Genomic DNA, 12,090 nt, shown 5'->3' on the forward strand with positions numbered 1-12,090 from the left:
TATTAACTGAAATATCTTAACTAAAAGACTTATTCACTATGGCTGTTAAGACAAATATATTGTTTAAAAATTGTTCCTTACAATCTATAATCATGGACAAGAGCAAACACACAATACAAATTAAATATAAATAAACAGAATTTAAATTTAATATATCTTTTTATAAAGGCTGCATTGTGTACATGAGTAAACCATAGTTTAGCCTATAATAACATTTACAAAATCTGTAAAAGTGTAAATGAATATGCATATGACTGTCGTTGATGGGCCAATTACCAGTTCCAACTAAATTATATATTCCTCATCTCTGCTTAAGAGGATTCTTTAGTGGGAATTTTCATTTAATTCTTTTCTTGAAGTGTGTATGATTTTTCACATGAGATATGGCATCGCTAGGAAAAAAAAGCAAAAGTGAACAAGAATTGATTATACCACTTATTAACACAATGCTACCCATCTGGATGATTGACTGGTAATGCTGATGTCTTAAAACTACAGTATTTAACGTCAGAAAACATGTTAAGTAGTAGGTAAAAAGGAGTTTGAGATTTGCGTTACTGAACAGGATAAATGCCATCTATTCCCAATATCTTTAATCCCACAGCACGTGGAAGTAAGTGAACACCCATGGTGACAAAAGTTAACTTCTCTAGTATTTTACACATATTAATTCAAAAATGAGTTCATGATAGATCGTCATGAATATATTATTGATGTTATTTTATAAATCACATTTTGACAAACATGATTTGAGTACATATTTCAAGGTTACTTTGCTGTTATAACATGTTGTAAACACATTAACGGGGTGTCTTTTTCGTTTTGCAGGCTTTTGACCATTTCTTAGCCAACAAATTTTCCACTGTCAAGCGATACGGTGGAGAAGGAGGTGAAAGTATGATGGGTGTCTTTGATGAAATTTTTAGGAAAAGTGCACAAGGTAAGTATTGTGTATATGTGTGTGTGTGTGTGTGTATATATATATATATATATATATATATATATATATATATATATATATATTCACATATAAATTGAATCCAACTGTAAATAACATAGACACTGATTAGCTGTCTCAATTTGCACTAGCAGGTCAGGGTCTATTTGTTCTACTGATTACTCCTTACAAACTGATTAAACCCAGGTCTGTCAATGCATTGTGCTGTTAGGGTGTTTGCAGTTTGACTGAACTTCTAAGTGAGTGCCAGAATTACTCTAAGTCTAGGGACACCTTTTATTATTTTCAAAAATATTTTTTGGGTGACCTTTAAATTTAGCAACACAAAATTACAGCAATATTTTTATGTACTATAAGTCTCGAGATACATTCAGCAACTTTTTACTAATCAATCAGTGTATTTCATTGATTGAATTGACATTAAACACAAAAAATGACTTTATGGTTAAGGGACTAATAAATAATTACATGGAAATGTTATAAATTAATATAATTTGTTTGAAAAGCTGATAAATATGTTAAATTTTCCTCTTTTTTTCTTATTATTTCACCCGAATTGGAACATGTATAATTTGATTGATGACTCTAAATGAGCATTAGTTGGTTGCTGTAAAAAGTTATGATTGTAACCTTCCTTTTGTTTCTAGTTTCCTATCTGATCAATACACCAGTAATTTTGTTTTTATTTTGCCCTGAAAGCATAAAAGCCTAACTCATTCAAATATATATGACAGCAGTGAACAACAATAGTGTTCGGTACAGCGCATCCAGTTAGTGAGCACATTTACATCATGGCATCGTTGTATGTACATTGAAGATTTTAACATGTGCTGAATGAATTACATCCCTTTGATTTGAATTATATGCACCTCTACACTAAACTTCAATAATATTTCCGAAATGCATCATCTTTAGAATTAATGCTTTGAAAATAATTATAATACTGCAAAGACTCAGTTGTAGTTTGCTTTGATGTAGGTGGCCTTAAATTAATACAGTTTATGCAGCTATGGTAGTTAGGCTTTTATTCTGGATTAAAAGGAGATTACAAAACAAAGCAACTGCATAGCCATGTTTACATAAATAATGTTCCGTCTGAACCTGAAACAATTAGATATGGAGTACCACAAGGCTCAGTTCTAGGTCCACTACTATTCATTTTATTTATTAATGACCTACCACTTTTACTAAGAGACTCAATATCATCTACAGATCTCTATGCAGATGACACAACATTGTCAGACATCCAAAACACAAAGCATGAACTCGAAATTTCTTTACAGAATGCACTAAACAAACTGGAAAACTGGTGCACATGTAATGGCATGGTGGTAAATACTGGTAAAACTAAAATATTACTTATCTCAACACGGCAAAGAAGGACAAATCTTGATAGTGATGAACTATGTCTGACATGGAAGGATACAAATCTGCAAATAGTCTGTCATGATAGGCTACTTGGTGTTCTGGTAGATAATAACCTATCATGGACTGAACATATCAAACATACCAGTAAAAAAGTCAATTCAAGTTTATGGCTTCTCAGTAGGATAAGACATTTTCTCCCTGAAAGGCACAGGAAACTATTTTATAACAGTTACATACAACCCTATTTGGACTACTGTAGTACAGTATGGGGTAATTCAAATGATAAAAACATAGCAAAGCTGGCACATCTTCAAAAAAGAGCATTTGGGCTAATATCAATCCAGAAAGAAAGCAAGGAAAGTTTAGCTGGTAGGTTAAAAATATTACCTATTAAAAACCGAATCTGTTTGAGAAAAGCCAAATTAATGTACAGGATATCTCAGAATAGTGCTCCTGAATATTTACAATCACTATTCCAGTATAGGCTACCTGGTAATACTCCCCACCTGCGATCCATGTCTACCAAACAGTATAAAATTCCCAAACCAAATAAGGAGTTATTTAAAAAAAGTTTCCAATACTCTGGAACTCTGCTCTGGAATAGTATTCCAGCTGAGATTAGAAATGCCCACTCTATTTCCTTCTTCCAAACCCAATATATTCAGTGGCTTCAGAGATGCAGCTTAAATAAATAAATTCCTTTGTATGAGGGCCTCAAGGTAGATTAGTTTTTAGCTAATTGTGTTACCCTCTTTAAATAAGGTCATTATACCAAATTCCCTGTTTACCCAAGCCAGAATCAGGGTTTAAATGATTAACTGGCACGGATTGCTGTCAGAGAACAGAAGACAAATCTGCCAGTTATAAATAAACAAAGGAGATGCACAAAAAAAACAGCTTGCCAATGTGTGGAATATTATTATTTTGTGAAGCCAAAGCACAAAACTAAAATAGATTGATCATGATTATGGTTGAGCTATATTAAGCATTTTAATCTATATTTTGATCATCCTTTCATGGCAGTTATGTGACTATATGCTGGTTATGTACCTTAAATAATTAAATTTGTGTACCTTTTCATCCAGATTACATCACTTTGTCAGGTTGCTTACATCACTGAAAAATGGTAACTTGGGAAACAGCTATGTAAGTCAAGCTGAAATGGAATCTGGTTGCATGTGATTTGGTAAAAATAATAAAACAAAATCTACTTCTATTATTTTTTGGAATAAACAAGGATGTTAGTGATGCTAATTGTGATTTGCACTGTGTAAGTACTATATTTTACAGGACATAAACAATGATAAGCATACAAATTTGACACTTACAATAGACCTGGTCTGCGGTGTGGACTAATGAGTCTGGCAGGCTGTATGTTTGACACCCCTGCTTTAACACATGTGTATATTTACTTTCAGAAAATATTGAAGAGATAGTGATATGTATGCCACACAGAGGGAGGTTGAATTTTCTCACCTGTATGTTGGAATATCCAGCTGTCAGATTATTTTGCAAGGTAAGATTTTGCAGGTAAAAGTGGTTAGTTCTCACCTTTTACATACATCACCCCAAAATATTCCAATCCATGGGGTAGTAGCATTAAGTATTTGCTGTAGCTACACTCTTAAATGTAGTAACGGAACTTGATTGGTTACTACTGATCATGGGCAAAAATGGGTCCCTGACCTACTATTCAGAGTCTGATGACTATGATTTTTTTCTCAACTGCATTGCATATGCGAGACAAAGATATCACTTCTTTCACAGTGTTGTTTTCATAGAAATGAACATACAATTTGGGTTTAGCTTCATTTTTCAGACACTGCTTTATGTACTGTTATGAAAATTAATGTGTTTGTCCATTGTGGAGGGTGCTGCTCATCACAGACATAAGTAGGTCATAGTGACCAACTTTTCATATTCCCATGATTGCATAAAAGTTTTGCATTAATCATTATTTATGACACAATTGCATGTATAGTCATTCATCTTGGAGGTTACAACTCCTCATGGGCAAAATAAGATCAACCTGACTTTCATTTTAGTGATTACATGAAGTTTTTGCATTTTGTTCAGTCACTGACCTCGGCTGAAGTGGGTATGTGAAAAAGCTTGCCGGTAGCTTCTTGTGGGTTGGTGGTTCTTTCCAGGTTTTCCCGGGTTCTTCCTCCACGATTAATACTGGCCGCCATGTATAGCCTATCTTGTGCTGAAAAATGGCGTTAAACCCCACTACAACAACAACAACAACAACAGTCACTGACAGTGTCATTAGTACAGCGATGCTTCTTAATGAGTGTTTTTCTTTTTGGCAGATATTTCTCACCATGAGCAGGAAAGTAGGTTACAATGACCATTTTCATGCTGCATTGATTTTATTAGGGTTTTGTATTTAGCTTCATTCCTCTGATAAAGTCATGAAACTGATAATTTTTTCAACTTGCATACATTGTGGGCATTATTGAGTAAATGACATACTTTTCATGCTCTTGTGTTTTCATTTGAGTGGTAAAATTAAATGTTTTTCAGGATCTGTACTAGTCATCATGACTTAATGATTACCTTTTCTTTATTTGCATATGCTACATTTCTTACACTTGTATATTTTCTTGAACGAAAGTAATTTGCAGTGACCTATTTCTCTTTCATTAATGACTTTGCAAGGAATATGTATTATTTTTATTTTTATTTTTGGTTTTATGCCACAGCAGAGCAGGTGACACATGACATTCCTTGTATTTCCATTTATTTCACACACTTAATGTACTGTTATGAAATTTGAAAGGTGTGTTTAACCATAAGGGTAATACTCACCACATGCAGAAATTGGTCACAGTGACTTTCAATTCACACTCCATTGATTACATTTTGCATTTAGCTCCATTTCTCTTTCACTGTGTCTTTATTGCCAGGAAAATCGATTTATACATTTACCTTGGAGGACACTACATATCATGTACTTACCTTTGTACTCAAAGATGACCAACACTTAACTTGTCAGGAGACTTATATGGTCTTTAGAACTGATATTTATACTTAAAATTAGGACATGGTGACATTTTTAGTCTGTGCTGAGTATTTTGGATAATCCCATTTAGCATTTTGTGGAATTCATAATTCACAAAGTTTTCTGATTTTAGTATGCAGTCAGATCATCACTTGGTAATTTCTGCAGTATAGTATCAACTTCTCAACCAATCAAGAAAATATTTACCTGAAAGATTTATTAATCCAGGTTGCTTTCTATAGATATATGTAACTGATATGTTGCTTGTGACCCCAAGAGTAGAATTTTATTCCCAAGACATTTTTAATATTATGTTAATTTTTAGTAAAAAAAAAAAAATTTTTCAGATGAGAGGCAAGTCTGAAATCCCAGCTAGTGCCAAGGGGATGGGAGATGTTTTGTCTCATGCATGTAAGTAGTCCAAGGCACTTTGCCATTTATGACAACTCCTATTAAAAACTCTTTTACAGCTTTGTGATGTCTGATTCTCAAAGTAAACATGTAGAAGCTATTTGGATGCCTTCAAGCCACCAGGGGTTAAAAAGCAAACACAGCCAAGTAAAACTATTCAAAAGGATAAGAACACCTTCAGATGAAAGCAATGGCTTAAAAATAGCTGGGTTATAGAATTTGGATGGAATATAGAAACTGGATGCATGTTATTGCCATGACAATACTGTTCAGCTGCAATCTGCTGATTTGGATGCATTTGATCACAGACCTAATTTCTTGGGCAGCTGTACTTGAGGAACCAGAATCTTATCTATGGAGGTTGGAGTTCTGATGCTGTCATGGATGACATTTCAATGAATGGGAATCCTGTTTCTTATTCTGACTGTGATTCAGACTGATCATCAATGGCAGCAACAGATTCTGATGCCCAGCCTCTAGATGATTGTGTATGGAACTGGATCAGCTGGACAGTAAACATCATTGTACTGGCAGTAAGCAGTGGCCATGTAATGTAGATTTTAATAAATGTAATAAATTTAACTATGTGATGTAACTCTTATTTTTGTGTTCTTCTTATTTTCCATGTTTCATTATCTAAATCATCATTCTAAAGGCTGATATTTACGTCTGGCTGCATTTACCATTGAGTCATTGATGATATTTTGTCTTCTTCTATGATGAAATAAATGTAGTACCAGTTGGTGATGGACAGAACCAGAAATATTTTCAGGTTACTGGTCTTGTGGCCTTGCAAATTTTTGTATGAGTTGTCCACAATGTCAGCAGGTGAATTCCATTTTATAACACACTATACCTCTTCCTCGATAATTCGCGCACAACAGGGTCCACAAACACAGAATGCACTATAAGCAAGGGTGCAAATTACTGAAGGACCTCCAAAAATTGAAACCATCTGCTTATACATCAAGAAAACCGCAGGTGGGGTGGTGTGTGAGGTTTAGGGAACTTGGCTGTTTAATGACTGAATCCTCATTTGCAATCATGATAATGACTGTTAATAATGCGCTTTTTCTAATGAAGTTGTTTGTTATTCTGTATAAATAACATTTATTTTCTAAATGTCCAACATGTGAATGATCATTCCAACTGGTTTCAACAACCATCACGTATACGCAAAAACATCTGTGTATTACAGCACTGCTTTTTGTGTTGTTGATTAGTCTGGTTCCTAGAGTAGTGTTTAATAGCATAGTGCCAAGTCAGGAGTCAAGGTAGTAGGGAACTAGACTTACTGTTGATACACCACTAAACGAGATACTTTGTTTCTAAAAAAATAGTGAAATTTATTTGATGAGACAATTGTCTATGTTGAAACTAAATTTTTGTATTGTTCAATTAGTACAGTATTGATGTTGTGATTTCATTCGAAGTAATAGTGAAACTTCTTATCATCCTTGATGATATCTGTAAGTGCCAATTCAGAAATTCTCTGAAACTCACTTGCTTACAAATGATTCGTATTTGCGAAACCAAGCTCTTTATTTTATTAAATATTTATTTCGCTAGCTTTGATCACAGTTATAAATGAGTCCATTAATTTAAGGTAGTTTAATTATATTACATACACAATAACATTTATAACAATGTTCAATTGATCAACTGAAGTGAGTTCACCCAACATGAACAGGCCACTGGATTTTAAGTATGTAGGATTTGCATGCCTTTTAACTTTTCTTTTATTTCACCTACTTTATTTAATTCAAATGGCATAATTAACATGATAATGCAAAGGAGGCCAGCTTTTAATTCAGTGCAAATGTACAACAAATACTTCCACAAGTCAATTGTCAAAACATAGTCGGCACTGAATTAGGTTCTCAGAGAAATGCTTGTGGACATAGCTATTACAGCTGTTACAGTAGATTGACACATTTTACGTTTAAATACACATTGCATTTATGATGTTTACACTTAAGAGGAACTAATAGATAGAATTTAAATACAAATATCACTTAATAAAAATTATTTAATTGGCATTTAAATATTAATGAACTGCCTACACTAGACGTAAGTGACATTTTCATTGATCAAAATTTCCTTCAATATCTTTAATTAAGAATGTTGTTTGTAAAGAAAATGTAACCATTTATATAATTCTTATTAAAAGTTGATAATTTCAAAATGTTGATTAAAATTTCCAGGTCATGTCTACAGTTTTCAACCATAATATGATCGATATATCAGTGTTTCAGTTACCAATTTTGATCACGATTAGCTTCAAGTTCAAGAAATAGGGATCAGTTTTGTTGGGTATTTGGTTGTTTAAAAAATGGGATCCACACCTGACCCCACTTTATCAGCGGGTTCACAAGTTGTCAGGATGCAAGTTATCAAGGGAGTGGTGTATTAAAAAACAAGCTGTAACTTAAGATAGTCATCATCATTGTTTTTGTGACTTTTTTAAATTTATTCTGTGTAAGAAAACTGGAAAAATTTATTTGTAAATTGAAAAGATGAGACAGAAATGAAATGAGATTGGTAACTTTTTTTTTTTTTACATTTTAGATACATCAGTAGACCTGAACATGGATGGTAAAAATGTACATGTTTCATTGATTCCAAATCCTTCTCATCTTGAGGTAAGATTTTTCTCCTCGGGCAGCGCTATTTGTTTCAGTTATGCTCAGAAAATTATTGAAGCTTCACTGTCATACAGTCAACATTGTATGCGAAATCTTCCATATATCCATGTCAGTATTGATGTGAATTTTAGCCATCCATCCAGGAATTTGGTTTTGTTTATTAATTATGCCTCTGCAGATTCTGTTCTACAGTATCGCTGTCTGGAGCCATCCTGGCCATCTCATTTCATTGACCTTACTGATAGATCCATCCATCTAGCCATGCTTACTGTGTCATCTTGCTACAGCTATCTGGATCTTTGTGATCTGTCTCACCAAGCCAACAGTTATACATACCCATCATGATGATGATTATAATGATAGATCTGTACATCCAATCATCATGCCTATGGCGATGCTGTTATTGTCACTGACTAGACTACCTTCTGAATGGCTGTGCTGGGCATACTTTTGGTGAACCAGACTTCCATACCACTGAGACAAATTTGTCCGATGGAGCAGACTTACCATCTGTTTAAGATTTAATTAGAGCGAAGTCACCATGACTTACAGAGAGATGATGTCATTGCATCATCTGCACCCTTGGGTTTGGTTTGTCCAGATATGGCAGTAAAACCTGAACACAATACTACATATAGTGATGGATGTACTGTCAAATTGGCAAAAGGACAGTATTCTACAACAGTGGCAAATTGAGGAAGATCATTGGTTTGAGTCGCCTCATTCAATTCATTCTTCTGCCACAGTTCAAGAAGATGGTGAGGTCGATATGACTCTCCATTAGAAGGTATGACATCTGTCTTGATCTGACTGATGTATAATAGCATGCCCCTATCCACCCGGCATTACAAAATTATCTTTGTTTTGCTTACTGTAATAAGGTTTACCAGTTTCAAGTTCTTTTGTTTTGTCTAATCATCAACCCCAAGGTCTTTACCAAAATCACAGATTGCATCATCATGCTGTTCTGTTTGACTTCTTCTACAACAATAGCAGTGTACTTGGATGACATCCTCCAGCAGTGTTGTACAGTAATAAATTATTACAGTAATGAATTATTAAAATATTCAAGTCCTTGATTAATTGAAATATAAACTTGTAATTGTAATCAATTTCTGCACAAAAAAACCCAACCTAATCAGTAATTGTAATTGAATACAAATTCTGGAAAAGTAAAGTTTTAATTACTTTTTAATTAAAATTACTATTTGTCATTGTTACAATTACCAAATTACACCGCTTTGGCAGCCTAGTGGTAGGAGCATCTGCCTCGGATGCGGGAGGTCTTGGGTTCAGTCTTCGGTCAGGTCATACCAAAGACTTACAAAAACAGTACCAACAGCATTAAGAGGTTAGTGTTAGGACTGGTCGGCATAGTGTCAGGATAATGTGACTGGGTGGGACATCATGCTACATGTCTGCAGCATGATGCCTCAGTGCTAGACATCACTATAAACTGCCACAATTACAAATATTTTTTTAACCTTAATGTTATCAGATATGTAATTAAAGGAGAAAGCAAATTTTTTCCCAGTAAAATTATGTTTCTCCAAGAATACTTATCCACTCATATTACTTACTCAATCACCCTGCCATATGAGCACCTTATTATTATTTACGTCAACTTAAAAATTATCGACACCTGGTGACAGCAAGGGGAAGTACTGCACATTAGTTATTGCCCTTTGTCTATATGATATGGCCAGAACAGATGAACTTTTTTTTTTTAGCAGGCTGGATTTGGGAGGTATCGGGCTTATATCCCTAACATTAATGTGATCAGGTAAGTATTCTTGGAGAAACATAATTTTAATGGGAATTTTGCTTTCTTATGAAAATACTTTACACCATCTTGACACATTTATGGCAAGGATTCTCTGAAATTTGTAAAACAGCTTAATCACTTTGATTGGTTCAGTAATTTAATCACAGAATTATTCTATTTAATGCTACAGATAGGTCTGAAGCATTATAATTAGAGTAATCAAATCAAATCACAGCCTGACAGTTGTCTGTTCAGTCACCTGTGTTTTAGTATGGTAGACCTAAGGGTTAAACATTACTTACTGTATGATACAAGTTTCATTTTTTTATGGCTTTACTTACTTGATGTCTTGAAATTTAGGTGCCATTGAAAATTGTTCCAACTTTTCTAAATGAGGTATCTGGAAAAATTACTGGTTCAGTTATTTATATTAAAAATAGCCAACAATTAATTGACAAACACCCTCAGATAGGTCCAGTGGTAAAATATAATTAGTTTTGTTGCTTATATTGTTTATCTTGGTTTTGACTAGACCATAGGTTACATATTTCATATTCATTGTTTTAAAGATTTTAAGATTTTGATAAAATTAGTGGATAAGAAATTTGGAAATAAAGAATAAATAATTAACTTTTACAACATTTGCATTGTATTTTTCAATCACAGTAAGATTTAATACTTGCAATTTCAAACATTATTGTCTTCACCTGCCCATGACTTTCATTTTAAACAGGCCAATAATCCAGTTGCAGTAGGTAAGGTGAGGTCAAAACAGCAGACTCTGAGGGATGGGCACTACAGTAGGGAGGAAGGAGCATCCCCTGACAACAAAGTTCTTTGTTTGCAAGTCCATGGAGATGCCTCTTTTGCTGCCCAGGTAATTGATTCATGTACATGATAATTTTTTTTTTTTTTAAATGTGATAATTTTTGCAGGGTGGACTTAAATTTTTTGTATATCATGCAAAAATGAGGGTAAGTTACATGTTGTGACTGAAAACATTGCTCTACATTCTTGATTTGGAGGCTTAATTGCATACTGAGCTTACTAATAAACGGTAAGAACAGCACTAGGAAACACTCCATTCAAAAGTATACCTGCAATGCATTTCACTTCAGTGTAGAAGGGAAGTGTTGTTTTTAGTTGGTTTCCATTTTACTGCACATGACCAGTGCACCAATGATCTGAAATTACTTGTCTTATTTTCAAGGTTAGCATCTGGATAGTTAATATACGTTACATGCTGTAGGGATGGTTGCATCAGCAGCATGTCCTGTGGTGTAAACGGTGTGCATACTCTTGTTATTACCATGAATCCTAAAAGAGTTTGTTCATTAGGCCCCAGTAGAGCATGTTTATAAATATCTTTTGTTGAGTGGCATGAACCAGTCCAATATTTGAGTACAGAAACATTTGCACATTATCACGTTCCCCAAGCCTACTGGCATCAGTAATATTATGTAGACATATACTGTGTGTCAGTAAATGTCTCAATTGTTACATTTGGACATAATGTCTGTGAAAATTTGATTTTTAGTTGAAATAGTCAATAAGATCAGAAAAATTTATATGATAGCCTTTCATCTGGTGTCAAACTTTCATCATATGCTAGCAGACATTAGTTCTTGTTCTTCCTCCTAATCTGCTGGGAAGATTGCTGTGAAGCTTTACAAACGTATTTGTTCAAAGTCAGGTTTGTTCTAAATGAAAATGGTGCCTCATTGATATTGAGTATGGCCACTGCATTAGCCTTGATGAAAATATGTAACTAGTACTCTAGAACAGATGGTTGTATTGACATGGGATTTTAGTAAAAGACTTTTTATGATGTCTGGTTTGTCCTAATGAAAATGTTGTGGATATGAAATCCTATATGGCCACCACAACTTGATAAGCTTATCTCTACTCCTACTGAACAGATGGTTCTGTTAGCATG

General features: G+C 34.0%; 1 protein-coding gene across 1 annotated transcript in view; it reads left to right on the forward strand.

Annotated features, from left to right (window-relative positions):
- LOC149805412 (2-oxoadipate dehydrogenase complex component E1-like) overlaps nt 1-12,090 on the forward strand; it is an 82,031-nt gene that overhangs the window by 13,710 nt on the left and 56,231 nt on the right. Inside the window, exons 5-9 of the mRNA XM_089949968.1 lie at nt 829-940; nt 3,745-3,842; nt 5,681-5,744; nt 8,313-8,386; nt 10,888-11,031. Coding sequence (XP_089806094.1) covers nt 829-940; nt 3,745-3,842; nt 5,681-5,744; nt 8,313-8,386; nt 10,888-11,031 — 492 coding nt within the window. The remainder of the gene's footprint in view (nt 1-828; nt 941-3,744; nt 3,843-5,680; nt 5,745-8,312; nt 8,387-10,887; nt 11,032-12,090) is intronic.

Source organism: Sinohyriopsis cumingii, chromosome 2 (genome assembly GCF_028554795.1).
Source record: "Sinohyriopsis cumingii isolate HCF-2022 chromosome 2, ASM2855479v2, whole genome shotgun sequence".
In the NCBI taxonomy this organism is placed as follows: Eukaryota; Metazoa; Mollusca; class Bivalvia; order Unionida; family Unionidae; genus Sinohyriopsis; species Sinohyriopsis cumingii.